The sequence below is a fragment of the Papaver somniferum genome, chromosome 1 (genome assembly GCF_003573695.1).
Source record: "Papaver somniferum cultivar HN1 chromosome 1, ASM357369v1, whole genome shotgun sequence".
Taxonomy (NCBI): Eukaryota; Viridiplantae; Streptophyta; class Magnoliopsida; order Ranunculales; family Papaveraceae; genus Papaver; species Papaver somniferum.
The window spans coordinates 74141938-74158746 of NC_039358.1; the positions used below are offsets into that span (position 1 = coordinate 74141938).

At 34.4% G+C, this 16809-nt stretch overlaps 1 protein-coding gene and 1 long non-coding RNA gene across 7 annotated transcripts; both read left to right on the plus strand.

Moving 5' to 3' along the window:
* The first annotated feature begins 2886 nt into the window (after positions 1-2886).
* LOC113290872 lies at positions 2887-8189 on the plus strand. 6 transcript variants are annotated; one of them, XR_003331599.1, is made up of 7 exons: positions 2887-3092; positions 3184-3364; positions 4961-5429; positions 5589-5743; positions 6545-6609; positions 7086-7158; positions 7885-8189. It is a non-coding gene; the product is annotated as an uncharacterized LOC113290872 (long non-coding RNA). The 6 variants fall into 6 exon arrangements; XR_003331600.1 differs by having other exon boundaries at positions 5228-5429; XR_003331603.1 differs by having other exon boundaries at positions 5228-5261.
* Positions 8190-10327: 2138 nt separating this feature from the next.
* On the plus strand, positions 10328-11121 carry LOC113330417 (lamin-like protein). The gene is made up of 2 exons (XM_026577237.1): positions 10328-10517; positions 10613-11121. The coding sequence occupies exons 1-2, from the start codon at positions 10334-10336 to the stop codon at positions 10957-10959; spliced, it is 531 nt and encodes a 176-aa protein (XP_026433022.1). The 5' UTR covers positions 10328-10333; the 3' UTR covers positions 10960-11121.
* The last annotated feature ends 5688 nt before the right edge of the window (positions 11122-16809 follow it).

The following is a 16809-nucleotide window of genomic DNA, read 5'->3' on the forward strand; positions in this document are numbered from 1 at the left end:
TTTCTTTCCTGTTTTAGCTTTTCACGCGTTTTCTCTGGTCAAACACGCTCCAATTCGATTACACATGCTCCAACAGGTTTCTCTATGCATGAAACACGAGCAGAACACAGACAAAATCTTCCAGAAGTCGTAGAGAAACTCTTCTGCATGTGTTTTACCTGTTTTGAGCCCGTGAATTGGATAGCCAATTCTAGCCAAATTTGAGCTAAGAGAACACTCACAACAGCTTTTCCATGTTAAATCACAACTTCTCACCAATTTTCAGCGATTGAATCGCACTAGAACACCTTCATTTTGCTGATTGAAAATCTGTCAGGAATGAAAATGGTTTTCCCGCCAAAACACGAATTTGAATGTTGAAGATGATATGCCCCCTATCCTGAACTGGGGTGCGAATAGCAGATGCCTTGGGGGTGACCTGGGGGTGCCCTTTAGTAATTAGGTTACCCCTTATCCAAAAGCGACAGTCCGAATAACACTTGTCCTCCGGGTGCCAAAATCAACTTTTCGAGCCGAATTTTCCAAAAATGTTTATTTCCTAAAAATACATAAAAACACAATATTAGTACAAAAATAGAGTTCCAACAATACAAACATTGAGGACAAAGTAGACACAAAAATGTGTCTATCACTAATTCATCATATTCATTGCTCAAATCCTTGTAGGATTTTATATATCAAAGATCTATCAGGTAAAAGATAGTCTAACTTGGCATTAGGAATCCCAATTGAAGTCTTTAAATGCGTAACCTAGTTATGTTTCACGAAGAAACCCAAGTCCGACTCTATCCGCAACTAGTATACATCGTGTACGAATTGAGATTCTACTTTGCAGAGAATCCTCTACTTATAATAATGAAACATGCTAGATTGCTTAAGGTTCAAGCAATTGTTTCTTGTGATCATATCAAGCTCCTGAACTAATTTTCATGCTCAAGAGTTACTTTGATCCGAAGAAAACTAAATTTCTCAACATAGACTACTTCGAATGAAAATCATGTAAGCATGTGAAAAGTTTGCATTGTAATATAAAGAAGAATATGCACCCGTATATTTTCAATTAAATAAGCGTGCATAAAAGTCAGCTTACGAATAACCAAGTATGGTTGGTGAACCATCAAGCTATGTTGTAGTTCAGTGACACCCCCAAAACATACCACTTCGGGAACTAACAAAGTGGTTCTCGAACTTAATATGTTTAAACTGTCTAAGAACATAACCAAAAGTACGTAGTTCGCGAACTGAAAAAATTAGTTTAAGAACATAAGAGAAAATTTCAAAAACTATCCAGGAACACCTTGGAGTTGCATAGTTCATAAACTGAAAAATTAGTTCGTAAGCATTTGTGCACATTGGAGTTCAATAACATCAAAAAAAATCATAGTTCACGAATTAAAAAAATCAATTTATGAACACAAATACAATTTGATGTTTTTAGGCTTATATTTTACATATAAAGTTTTTTGAGCAATAAAAATTATTCCCAACCTCAAAAGTGATAAGACCTATGAACATCCAATACTTGGGTTAATGTCTGCTTCTTTGCGATTCATCATATATTAAAGCCATACGACATGGTCTTAGAAGATAGAATAGTAGAAATAATAAGTAAATATGATAGTCAGTCTTCACATACCTTTGTTGATGAAGTTCTCGCATATGTCGTCATTGTTCTTCAGTTTTCAATCTTCGAGGGTATTCAGTGATTTTTGATATCAACTATCATGCCTTAATCTAGGCCGAGACTGATTTTAATATACTATAAATCGAGATATAATTTTGGTCATCTAACATCGACAACAAGCTTGACATACCAATACTTGTGGGTTCAACCGAGCGATGCTCTAACAGGGATCTTGATTTCAAAGAGTTCATACTTGATGTTCGGTCTTTTCCAGTTTGATGATTTTTGTTGCACTATAATTTTTCTATTGATTGTAACATCAAACTTATAATGTGTTTTTTCTGCAAAAATTCCCCAACTAATACGATTGTTGAAATGACACAACCTCTGGGAATGATTTTAGTAGAATAAACATGGGCCATGCTTATGGTAGTCAGAAAAACAATAAACAAACAATGAAAAAAAGTTTTCTTAGAGTCTAACTCGCAAAATCTCGTTCATTTCACCCCCACAATCCGGTCGAGACACTATCGTACCTACGAAATATAATCGAAAAAATCAGAGGCACGCTGCAGTCCATTTTGTGTCATGCATTCCACTACATTTATAGAGAGGTCAACCAGAGGGCCGATGCACTAGGAAACCGGCAGACATAAATCCGCAGATATTCTTAAAAAATAATTTTTGGGAATTTGTAGACTCTCTTTTTTAAGATTATATGTAATTGATGATTCCACGGGTTGTAACATTCCCACGTGTAATCTCTTTTTAGTTTAAATAAGTATAACATATTTCAAAAGAAAAAGGAGTGATTGGATTATAATTTGAACTTTTTCTGGTGACAATATTGATATTCATCAATTTTTATATGAATTTAATCAGGAAGAGGACATCCAAATTAGTTCCAAGAAGACTGCTTAATACATTAAACTCTGATGTGTTCTTACATAAAAGTATGCAAAAATAGATAGCTTGATGGAATCGGAAAGCAGTAGGCGGTTTACACAACAAACAATTGAAAAAGAAAAACAGAATAGACCGTATGAAAATTTGAAATATGTATAAATTAACGATTAATCGCTTTTTTCCTGGGCTTTGGACGTTCTAGTCCTGTCCCTTCGAGCCCAGTACTCTCTGATCCAAAATTCACCCGCCCTAGACAGTTTAGTCCAGATTTTAAACGAGTTAATCCAAACTCTGGTCGATTCATAATTTCCCGAATTTTCCCACTACCAAAATTACCCTTCAGAGTAATAAACGTTTTGAATTGATTATAGATCTCAGATTTGAGGAGAGATTCGGAGAGAGATCGAGAGCGATAGAGAGAGAACGAGATAGATTTGGAAGAGATTCGTTGGATTAAATCGTTTCTTCTCAGCTGCAAACCCTTAGTCTCTCAATGAGTTTCTATGCTGGGATTCATTTTTCAATTTCATTGATGAACTCGGAAACAATTCCTTCCTCTCTGGTATGAGTAAACCTTATTTTCCTTAAATTTTAGTATTTCTTAACTAAACTGTAATCACTGATTGAAGTTCAACTTTTATTTCTGTGTTTAGGTAAATAAATTGAAGAGCAGTCATGTCTGGTTCTTGTATACGGTTTCTCTTCAATCGAAGGTTTTGTTTTTTGATGCAGTGATGTTGATTCAACGACGTTTGCTTGCACAGCATTTTCATGTCCTAATTTACAACCGATGGAGATTCGTACAACAGATAAGGCCATTAATAGAATTACTAGGTAAATATCAACCGTATATAATCAATTTCCTTTTCTATTTGGAAACTTGGATTTTTCTTTATTGTTTTGTTAGACCGGATCTTAGGATCTGTATATTTTACAGGAACTTTTATGTATGTCCATGTTATTAGATAGTTTATGATCGTAACATTAATTTTGGTTGGGAGTTTGATTGCTTAGTCTAATTTAACGTCGATTTGTTTGTCTGTGGTTCATAGTTCATACCACTAGTTTCCTTTAGTGGGTTTCCATTGTATCTACTATTATGTATCGTCCGGAAAGCATATTTTTACAGACAAAGAGGAGAAAGAGGGAGAGGGAGAGAGGGGGGAAAAGTTGGGTGCTTGCTTTGGTTTGCTTTGCTTGCACTATCAGGAATCAAGCTTACGCCATATAGAAGGCAATGATTCAGAGTGTATTAGAGAGAATTTAAGACCCCACCATGCACCTTATACATCCACGCAAGGCAGCAGAGAGAAAACGACTTGAAAAAGAAATACAGTATAGATAGAGTCTATAAACCATTAATCAATGTATGCTTAGATACTCTTTGAAAACTCCAGTTAATTAAATGTAGTTGTGTAACTGCAAATCCTAGTCCCACTGCAAAAATTTATACCTTGTGGCTTCCTTTTAAGAGTAGTAATTCACTTTTAATTGTGCTGATCATTTGTTTAACTTACTTATACACCCATGATATTAATAAAATTTGTTTAGCTTGTTTCTGCGATGACATATTAATGAAAAGCTGCTCAGGTATGTTCGCTCTTTCTAAACCAAGATTGAATTTCATTTTTACTATCCTCTCATACGTAGTCACGAAGTTGCGTAGATATCTAATTTGGAACTTAAATGTTGTATGAGTTACCATTATAATGTAAACCCATTCCATTTATGCCTCTTAATATGAAAACCTACAAGCACTTTACTTACCGTATGTTTGTTGTCGTCCATTTTTCTGTCGGTTGAGTTTCTACATTATTATACTCGAGGTAGCTCAAACACTTACCTCTACACTCTGTATGAAAGAAGCAAGAAATTAACCGAAGAATACCCAATGATTTAAACAGACTGCACTTTCTAATATATAGAGTACGCACACATAAGAATTAACTGTATTGTGAGATGATGATGGGATCATCCATATAAAAATTCAGGACTTAGGTCATCTCTAAACAAGTAAACTTTATGTAGAATCTTATTGTGATGTTTTTCAAGTCCGTAGGTGTCACTTTCAAAGAGGTATTTATCAAAACTGTGTAACCAACATATATGCATGGAAATTGGAATTTTCACCCATATTTGAGAAATCATATTTGTTAATGATTAGCTTGATAGCGATACCCAGAGATGGTAAGGTTACATGTAAAGGAATGCATTTGATTTATGAGAATGAGTACACCTAAAGGACGACAAATCATTCTGCAGTAGTGTGTTTGTGTCATCTGCACTCTTTAAATAGTTTTGCAACGACTTATTTGAGAACTCTCATATTGTTGTGTTGTCCATAAGTTTGTATCGACTTACTTCCTGAATTGGTTTGAGTATTGGAAGGCCAGATAAAAATGATCGGTTGGTAATCTTGTTTCTTTGCAGTGTGGGCATAATGAATGGAATAATTATGTACTCATCAATTCTGATAAGAGGATTCAGAAAACATGGAATATAAGGAGTTAATGTTGATTGTTAATGTGTACATAATTATACACATGTTTTTTCTTAATGTGTACATTATTGTACACATGTTGATTGTTAATGTGCACATAGTTGTACACCTAGTTAACGTGCAGATAATTATACACCTATTGTTTGTTAAAATGTTATTGTTTCAGGTTCTTAAATTTTGTATGATCTGTTTTTCAGGGAGCTAGCTGTAAACTGAGAAAGATAATCTTAGGTTTGTTTAAATGGTTATTTGTGAGTCAAATTTACTCTTTCGACTTGACTAGGAATGAGTTCAGTCACGAAACCAAGTCTACCATTGTTGCTGAGTTGGCTACTAGGAGTTTGAATGTTGAAGTTAAAGTCATCAAAACTCAGATTCAGGGCACTTCTGTCAATAAAAGTTAGTTTTTTTTTTCTTTTACTGTATGTAAATAATTGTGTACACAATTGTACACATGTTGATGTTTAGTGTGTACATAGGTGTACACCTCTTGATCGTTATGTACCTTGCTTTAATAAGGATACTATCACCCACCCACTCTTTTATTTCCTTTTACAGTAATAGAATTGAAGTAGCATATCAAGAAGTTCTTACTTTGAAGAGGCAAGAGGAGCTCATTCGATTCGTGAGGAAGATGAGATTTGGCAAGCTGAGAGTGAGCAAAAAGTAAATGGTGAATCTGCTGACAAGGAAAAGCGCCGAAAGAAAAACAGGTATTATGATTATCTCTAAATTGACCATTTTAGCACATTTATCACTCGAAACATTTAATTGTACATTTTCAGTAGTTACTTCAAGCCGACCTTTTTGTGCCCAACTTAGCTTTTACGGGCCCAATATTAAAACAAATCTCGAAATTTCATTCCCATTTCACTCGGTTATCTTTTTCTTTCTCTCTTTCGCTCTCTCTCGAAATTTCTTAGGAATTCAAGCGACAAGGTAAACCAGTTTTACTTCACTATATGAGGTGTACTTATTTGTACACCAGTTTTACGCAGTGTACTCATTAGTGCACCAGTTTTATCATACTAGTTGTAAGCCGTGCACTTTGTTTCTGCATTGATTATGTACCAGAAACTATGAAACTAGTATTTTCATTCGGACTTAATTATGACATTCAAGGGGGTTGTTATGGAATTTTTTTCTTTTAAATACTTTTAACTGAACTGGTTTGGTATTGAAAATAAATAAATTTTGATTGTTTGATTGTAGCACAATTTAGTGTAACTGTAGAATGGATAAGTGATGTCCGTGTTTTATGGGACATGTACTACTAAAAGATGATCGAGAAGAATAAGCAACTCAACTGTTCTGTCTAGCATTAATGCTTGCAATCTCTTGAAAGCTTGAGAAAGGCTCTTAGGGAGATCAGTTCTACATGCGCTTAACAAGAGTCTTTCTCAAGCTTTACAGAGATGGTAATTATATTTTTAGTATCCCAATATTGCAGATAGTAAGAAATGAAATTGGCTCCGAGTTGATTAATCTGATGGTTTTCGGACTGATCCATTCAGGGACCTGCCACTGTTGAGAAATGTTGTGGTTTTCAAAGCAATTGTTTGATGCTTGTCATGTAAGGGTAATTTCTCTCTCCCGCAAAATATATTGTGTCTTTTACTTTTCTATAACGTATCTTTTACCTTCTGATTTTGGTATGCCTATCCGGTCAAGGTTTGGCTACTTTTTTAGGATCGTTGTTTTATATCGCATGACCCGTAAATTTAAATAGTTGGAACTACATCACCCAAGTAGCAATGATGATAAGGAGTCTATGATGAGGAATCTTTCTCCTTTATGTGGAGAGTCTAAACTGGTGTACAAACTGGTGCACTAGTTTATTTCCTATGAGAAGTAGCCTGTTTGTGGGTAAGAATGCTTGATTTCATCCATATTATGGGTATGAATGAGCAGTTTCATGCATGTTTTATAGGTGTGTACAAAGTAGTACATGTGTAAATAATGGGTCCACAAGCTTATGCTTGGTATCATTATATAGACTTGTCATGCTTTTGATCAGATAATACTATTATAATCTGTTTCCACTTTTGTTCACAGCGAACGTGCCAAAGAATTGGTGAGCTTCCACGTCTATCCTGACATGAATGTTTTACCACACTGACAAAGAGAGGTATGTTTTATAATTCTAATATGCTGGTCTCCTTGGTCTGATCTTAGTTCAGTCTTACATAATGCTCAGAAGAATGATATTGTGTCAGCCTAGTGTTCTTCAAAATGCAATAAAAGATGCCTTATTATAACAGTGCATGGTTTGTAGAGTTGCCGATTTATCTTGAGAGTGTCTCTTGGAAGTTAGGTTTCCATCCTTCTATAAGTGTACATATTGGTCCACCTGGAGTACAAGTGTACATATTGGTATGTTGTTCGTATCACTGAGATACCTTAATGGGAAAACTAGGCCAATTCACAGAATCTAGAGGAAACACATCTTGACATAAGCTAGGTTTAGCCGTTTAGAATCACTAGATCATAATGTAAAAGAGATTGATTGGGTTGAGTGTGTAGATGATAGCCAAATAGCTGGATTTGTTACAAAAGGGAAAGGTATAAAGTGACTGCTAGTTTTAAAAATGAAGGGTCTGAGCGATGTGGTGTTGAAGGATGGATTCATTCTTCTTTGGAAAGTTAAATGGGAGGCTGGTTTTTTTCCTTTCTGATTTCTTGCAGATATGTTTTCGAGAACTTAACAAATCTAGTTCTTAATACAACCCAAGCAATGATGCTTGCATTGTTAGATGTATAGGGGAAGATGTATCTCACGATACAGCTGAAAGGACATGTGTTAGAAGCACAAATAAGTGGTTATCGCAATGATAATGATATTAATGTGTTGCAGATTTCTCCAATTCAATCTCTGATTGGACAGACGGGGAGGAGATGGATTATGGGTGTAATCTCTCAATTAGAAGATGGTCATTTTAACTTGGAAGATATGACTGCAACTGTACCAGTTGACTTAGCTCATTCAATATCCTAGAAAAGTTCAATGCTTTTTAATAAGTTGTCATCATGAAACCAGCTTTATACTTCTGTATGTGGTGTACAAACTGGTGCACTTTGTCTTGTGTTTGGATTTTATGGATCTTTGTAGAATGTAAACTAAGATTTTTAAAAAATAAAAATTATATAGGCATATGGGTATTCTTTTTGTAGATCTCGGAAAGAGCTTTCCGAATATATAAAGTTTGCGAATTTTGGACAAACGGTTCAAAAGATAAATTGTTTTTTAATTATTTTTATATTATTTAAAATTGTTGACATCATCATAAGTCACTTTGGACTAAATTGTAAATCAGGAAGGTTATATGTGTATTTTTCCATATTTTAAACATTTTTTGGACTAAATTGTACCTAGTTAACTCGGGATGGACTAACCCTATACATCTAACAATGCGAGCATCATTGCTTGGGTTGTATTAAGAACCAGATTTGTTAAGTTCTCGAAAACATAATGTTAAGTTCTCGAAAAAAAAAAAAAAAAACAGCCTCCCATTTAACTTTCCAAAGAATAATGAATCTATCCTTCAACACCACAGCGCTCAGACCCTTCATTTCTTAAACTAGCAGTCACTTTATACCTTTCCCTTTAGTAACAAATCCAGCCATTTGGCTATCATCTACATACTCAACCCAATCAATCTCTTTTACATTATGATCTAGTGAGTCTAAACAGCTAAACCTAGCTTATGTCAAGATGTGTTTCCTCTAGATTCTGTGAATTGGCCTAGTTTTCCCATTAAGGTATCTCAGTGATACGAACAACGTACCAATATGTACACTTGTACTCCAGGTGGACCAATATCTACACTTATAGAAGGATGGAAACCTAACTTCCAAGAGACACTCTCAAGCTAAATCGGCAACTCTACAAACCATGCACTGTTATAATAAGGCATCTTTTATTGCATTTTGAAGAACACTAGGCTTACACAATATAATTCTTCTGAGCATTATGTAAGACTGAACTAAGATCAGACCAAGGAGACCAGCATATTAGAATTATAAAACATACCTCTCTTTGTCAGTGTGGTAAAACATTCATGTCAGGATAGACGTGGAAGCTCACCAATTCTTTGGCACGTTCGCTGTGAACAAAAGTGGAAACAGATTATAATAGTATTATCCGATCAAAAGCATGACAAGTCTATATAATGATACCAAGCATAAGCTTGTGGACCCATTATTTACACATGTACTACTTTGTACACACCTATAAAACATGCATGAAACTGCTCATTCATATCCATAATATGGATGAAATCAAGCATTCTTACCCACAAACAGGCTACTTCTCATAGGAAATAAACTAGTGCACCAGTTTGTACACCAGTTTAGACTCTCCACATAAAGGAGAAAGATTCCTCATCATAGACTCTTTATCATCATTGCTACTTGGGTGATGTAGTTCCAACTATTTAAATTTACGGGTCATGCGATATAAAACAACGATCCTAAAAAAGTAGCCAAACCTTGACCGGATAGGCATACCAAAATCAGAAGGTAAAAGATATGTTATAGAAAAGTAAAAGACACAATATATTTTGCGGGAGAGAGAAATTACCCTTACATGACAAGCATCAAACAATTGCTTTGAAAATCCACAACATTTCTCAACAGTGGCAGGTCCCTGAATGGATCAGTCCGAAACCATCAGATTAATCAACTCGGAGCCAATTTCATTTCTTACTATCTGCAATACATTGGGATACTAACAGTGTGAGGCTCTAGGCAACAGCCTAGCTGGCCTGGCCCCTAAAGCGGCTCTGTCTCCGTGAATGGTAATATGGCCGGGTTTACTCGGGGGTGTAGCCGTGTAGGCTTTTCGCAAACTGTGAAGGAACAGGGGCTTTTGGCAATAACGATCCCGAGCCAGGGGGTATGCCGCTGTTTCACAAAAGAAGAAAAAAAAACGTAGTTTTCTGATTTCCTTTCACCACCGTTATGAATCAATCAACGTATAAACAACACCTAATAGCCGCATTATTTAATTCCATTAAAACCCCAAACCTCTCCATTAATTATTCCTAAAGATATTCACACGTCAAATATGAGTTTTAGAATCAAATCTTAGAGTGGCAAAAATCAGAAAAAAAGAAGAAAGAAACGGTGAAAGGAAGACGAACCTTCGTGTTCAAATTTTGAGAGTGGGGTTTATTTCATATTTTTGTTAACTCTTTTGCTTGTATGTGCGGTTTAGTATATATATGGAAGGCGGTCAATATATAATTGTCTATATATATGCATATGCTAGGGTAAGCAACTGTAGAGTCGTATAATTAGCAGCCATGGAGAGTTTGATGAGAAGATCGGCGATAACAACACTTGTTATTGTTTCGTTGTTGATGATACCCTCTGAAGCACTTAAACACGATGTCGGGGGGACTAAATATAATGGTTGGGCACCAAATAAGATGAACTATACATCAGATTGGGCTAGCCATGAACAATTCTATGTTGGTGATTGGCTTTGTAAGTAATCTTGATGAAACCCTAGATTTCTAATCTTTCCTATATACGCATCTTTTCTTTCATGATACTAAGATTTTTGGAACTTTTTTTTATAGATTGGGGATTTGATGAACCAAGGATCAATAGGCAGCTGTACAGCGTGTTTGAAGTGAACAAGACAGATTATGAATCATGTTCAACAGACCATCCTCTTTATAATATATCGAAAGGAGGAGGACGCGACGTCTACCAACTTAATCATTCAAGACCCTATTATTTCATCAGTGGCGGAGGTTTTTGTTGGCAAGGTATGAAACTCACTGTTGTGGTTCATGAACTACCGCCAGCACCAACGGAAGCACCAACGGAAGCACCATCGTCAAGTGGGTCGACCTCTTTGTCTGCAAGTTTGCCTGGCATGTTCGCGATTGCTGCAGCAACAGCACTCAGAGCCGTCTTATAGGCCAGGCCTGCTAGGCTATTGCCTAGAGCCTCCCATTGTTGGGCCCAAAATTTTAATTTTTCTTACTGTCTATTCTTCTTTTTTTAAGCATTAAAATGTTGTTTGTTCTGTAAGTACTGCTTTCCAATTTCATATAGCTATCTACTTTTGCACACTTTTACGTAAGAACATCAATGCCTTAAATAGTCTTTTTAAAACTAATTTAGATGTCTTCTTTCGACTAAATTCATATAAAATTTGATGAATATCAACTAAATTCATATAAAATTTGATGAATATCAATATTGTCACTAGAAAAAGTTTTAATTTTGATCCAATCCCTCCTCTTTCTTTTGAAATATGTTATATTGATTTAAACTAAAAATATATTACGCGTGGGCATGTTATAATCTTAAAAAGGAGGGTCTACGAATTCCCAAAAATTATTTTCAAAAAATCTCTGCTTACTTATGTCTGCCGGTTTCCTAGTGCATCATCCCTCTGGTTGGCCTCTCTATAAATGTGGTGGACTGCATGATACAAAATGGACTGCAACAGGCCTCTGATTTTGTCGATCATATTTCGTAGGTACGATAGTGTCTCGACCGGATTGTGGAGTGAAATGAACGAGGTTTTGTGAGTTAGACTATAAGCAAACTTGTTTCCATTGTTTTTTTGTTGTTTTTCTGACTACCATAAGCATGGCCCATGTTTCTTCTACTAAAATCGTTCCTAGAGGTTGTGTCATTTCTACGATCGTGGTAGTTGGGGAATTTTTGGAGAAAAAATCCACTATAAGTTTGATGTTACTATTAATGGAAAAATTATAGTGCAACAAAAATCATCAAACCGGAAAGACCAAAACATCAAGTATGAACTCTTTGGAATCAAGATCCTTGTTAGAGCATTGCTCGGTTGAACCCAAAAGTATTGGTATGTCAAGCTTGTTGTTGATGTTAGATGACCAAAACTATATCTTGATTTATAGTATACTAAATTCAGACTCTCCCTAGATTAAAGCATGATAGTTAAGTATCAGAATCACTGAATACCCTCGAAGATTGAAAATGGAAAAACAATGACGACATATGCGAGAAATTCATTAAAAAAGGTATGTGAAAACTGACTATTATATTTACTCATTATTTCTACCATTCTATCTTCTAAGACCATGTCGTATGGCTTTAATATATGATGAATTGCAAAGAAGAAGACATCAACTCAAGTATTGGATATTCATAGGTCTGATCACTTTTGAGGTTGTTTTATTGTTCAAAAAACTTTGCATGTAAAATCACAAATTTATTTTTTAAATTCGCGAACTATGAACTTTTTTTTGATGTTATTGAACTCCAATGTACACAAATGTTTACGAAATGATTTTTTAGATTGTGAATTATACAATTCTGAGGTGTTCCGTATATTTTTTGAAATTTACTCTTGTGTTCTTGAACTAATTTTTTCAGTTCACTAACTATGTACTTTTGGTTATGTTCCTAGACATTTCAAACATATTGAGTACGGGAACCACTTTGTTAGTTCGTGAAGTGGTATGTTTTTGGGTCTCACTGAACTACAACATAGTTTGACGGTTCACGGACCATACTTGGTTATTCGTGAGCTAACTTTTATGCACACTTCTTTAATCGAAAAAAATATACGGGTGCATATTCTTCTTTGTATTACAAGGAAAACTTCTCACATGCTTACATGGTTTCCATTCTTTCGAAGTAGTCTATGTTGAGAAATTTAGTTTGCTTGGGATTAAAGTAACTCTTGAGCATGAAAATTAGTTCACGAGCTTGATTTGATCACAAGAAACAATTGCTTGAACCTCAATCAATCTAGCATGTTTCATTATTATAAATAGAGGACTCTCTGCAAAGTAGAATCCCAATACGTACATGATGTATACTAGTTGTGGATATAGTCAGACTTAGGTTTCTTCGTGAAACATAACTAAGTTACGAATTTGAAGACTTCACTTGGGATTCCTGATGCCAGATCAGACTATCTTTTACCTGATAGATCTTTGATGTATAAAATTCTACAAGGATTTGAGAAATTAATATGATAAATTAGATGTTAACTGCCATTTGAGCAATTAATATGTGTGTGTTCCGAAGCTAATTATTTTATTATTATAACAAGTTAAGATTCTATGAATGCACTCTTTTAATTTTTAATAATATAGATTTTTCTAAATTCTCATGTACGTTCACTGCTCAGCAGATTATCCAATGTGTTTGTATTGCAAACATTCTTCTGTAAAAAGTTATATGAGTGTGCAAAGTTCTTTAGTTCTCATCTATGCTTGTTGCCGAATTCTGAATACCTTGACAAACTTTGAAATTTGGACATGTTCTCCCCTTCTGTCAACATTATGCACACAAACCCTATTATACAATGTCCGGAGACTCCAATTAATAGACACGTAAGAAAATTTAAAGTCAAACAACTACGTAATGTCATCAAAGAAATCCAACAACATTCATAAATGAATGCGGCATATCCTTGGACTCATTCTAACTACCAATACCGTTTCAATCTTTACATTATTTGCTAGCATTACACATTGAAAAGAGGAGGGTACCAAGTACGCCATCAAAAATTTTTTTCGTTACAATACTTATAGGAAAAAAACTGCGACAACTTTAAACTTGACATACCAGGACATGTGGGTTCAACCGAGTATTCATTTTAACACACCTTCTTGAACGACATTGTAAATATATATATATATATATATATATTAATATTTACGTTTGATTCGATGAATTTTGATATTGTTCTATTACCTATTATCAAGCATATTTTTTATTATTCGTATTTAAGAAAAAAATCGAGGTAATAGGTGTTTACCCATATTACAAATAATAAATTCTTCTTTACACCTTAAAATTAGTTTAGTTAACAGTTTCTTACATTTTCATAAGGTCTAAAGCGGTTTTCAATTTAGGATTTGCAAAACCCCAATTTTATTTACATATATTCGGATTGCGCCACTTTCAAATTTTTGAAGAAAAATGTTATATCTTTAGAAAAGTTAGGTTACAAATGCGAAATTTGTAACATGATTTTTTTCTCTTGCATTTGATTATTTGCGTATGAATAGTTTTTTTACATATAAAATCTAAGAATATGATTACATTTACTATTCACAATATTACTAATTTAATTTGTCAAAATTCGTCTCGTGTGTGAAAAATATAATGTGTCATTATATGAACTTTTGTTTTTGTTGATGAATATATTTTTACATATATATTTTCTTAGTGCAATATCATTTAGTTGTTTTTCCTTTTTTACATATCTTATCTTATACTAATATAAAGAAAAGAGGAGTTTGTTCACACGTCCGACAGGAATCCGTTTTCTCTACATACTTTTCTGTAGATATCAGTCACATAAAGGGTAAATGTGTAATCGTTCCAAACCGAAACAAAATATATGCAATCTTAATCGTGTTTTCTATCAGTTTTTTCCCCCAAATCTTTCTTCCCAAATCACTCCACTAATTTTACGGGATATCAATTAGAGTTTCGATTTAGGTAATTGACAGATCCACATATTCCCCATCGATCTAGAGAAGAAGTAGCATTTATACATTCACAGAATATGGATTGGAAGAAGAGAATAAGTTTGCAATGGAAGTAGTAGTTACAAAATCAAAACTCCACATTGATCTACAACTGAGCAGATTACAGATTTGTTTAAGAAACCTCATCTCGCGATTGGAATTGTGAACTCAAATTCCAAAATTCCAATCATCCCCCAATTCAATCTCCATCAAGCACAGGATTGAACATATTTCAAAATACAAGACCTTAACATTTATATCAAATAGGTTCTTTTGAATCATCAATCTCCATCAGATAGGTTCTTTTGAATCTAATTATGTCTGAAATTGTTTCAAAGACAAGACCTTAACATTTATATCATCCATTTTTTAGTCATTCTAACCTGAGTTGACATCGACTTCAATTTGTAATAATGGTCACTAGATAAGATTTACAGAGCCAAGAGGCAAGGTTGAGGTAAGGATTGTGTTCGACTCAATAATATTAGTGACTTTAATTTTTTGAACGGAAATTTTGAGTGAGTTTTCATGAAATATAACCATTAACATTTGAATGGGTTCGGATGTAAAAGTTTCCATGAAATGATGCTTCAATTAGACTGTCGATTTTGGCTGGTAGGTTGGGATTTACAAATAGCCTCACCGTAATGCAATTTTGTTGCTTCTTATAATATATCGTTATTAAGTGGGGCAGTCCTTTAACTGTATTATCTATGATTTTTCGTGAATTTTCTTTGCCATGATCTTTTATCTTAATATGCTTAACATGATGAATGCTACAGAACATACGTTTTCGTGCGTTGTTGATAAAATCCCTTTGCAAGAATTCCACAATACTTTAAGACTATAAATTAGAACACAACGAAAATATACTTGGAATGAGCATCATTCTGAGTCCATCAAGAACAAATTTCAATATAAAACATAGCCTTGCATAGGAAATAAAGTTCTTTTGGTTTCTTCTACTCGCCTTCAAACGTCAGTTACCCAACCTGTTATGGGTTGTGGATGTTTAAGTTCATGTTATTAGCCTGGTATATATAAACAAACTTCAATTTTGTTGATAATCGAATATGGATTAAACATGAACTTCTTTTCCAGGTGGGGATTTTGACTTACTGAGTTCTATTTCTTAAGAAACTTAAGGGATTTGTAGTACGCTATGGAAAATCAGGGATGAACTATAGATGACAAGTGAGTGGTACTCTAGTGGAGGTAGTGTGAGCGTCTAGAAGAGAATGAATCAACTTTGAAGCCATGGCATATATGTATTACATATATGATACGTACGTTTGAGCATTCTTCTCTTCCAATCTGTTAGTCCATGATCACACCTTCATTTTTTTCGAAAAGCCAAAAATGATTGCATTTCTTTCTTATATGAACATTATAGACGAATTCAGGTAGAAACTAGAACTACTATTTAGCTTGATGCAATCTGATTTTCTTTGTGGTAATCGTATTATGTGCATCATGCGGTATAAGACATTTGTTATCCTGAGTCAACACAAGCTATTTTCAGGCTTTTCTAAGCTTTTGGTTCTTTCTTACACTTTAATTATGTCAAGCCGAATTAATTATTCTTTAGTAACGACGTCATATTGTTTCTTGTAGATGTTTAATTCCCTTATTATGAGATGGTCCTTATTTTTTCTCAACTGCGTAGCAGGTTGTTTGATGGATGAGGTCTGATGTTGGAAAAAATATTATTTTCTTGCAAATGCTTCTTTAAAGTAAACTGAACAATGAATGTTATATGCTATGGTTGGTGCTTTAAAGATGAGAATCTCAAAAATACATTGTCAATCAGGATCTACAAAAAGGCTTGAACTATTCCGGAAAATCAATTGAACACGGTGATGTTGAGTAACCGGGGTTATGGATTAGAACTGTGAATTTTTACACAATAGCAAATATATGATCTCAATTTCAGTCAAATTTGTTGTGCATTTTTTTGTATTGGAACCAAACAGTTTTGATGTGGTGGGTTATATTGTTGCTCAACATGTGAGTTTGACAAATGTTTTGTGCAAGGAAGTTTTCCTATCCTGGAAAGTATATCGTATAAAGTGCATCAAAGATACATTGTGTGTAAATGGATGTTTTAAGCTAAAAAATTATTGAGTAAAAAATTCAGTTTCTCACCGGAACGGGGCACCAGCGTCTAGACTAGGAAAAGAAAACAATAAAATTATCGACCATTGACTGAGTGTTGAATTTGACTTGTGATTACTACACGAAAACAACAAAATTACCGATCAGAATGGCAGGCGCATCGCGTGTGCGTGTTA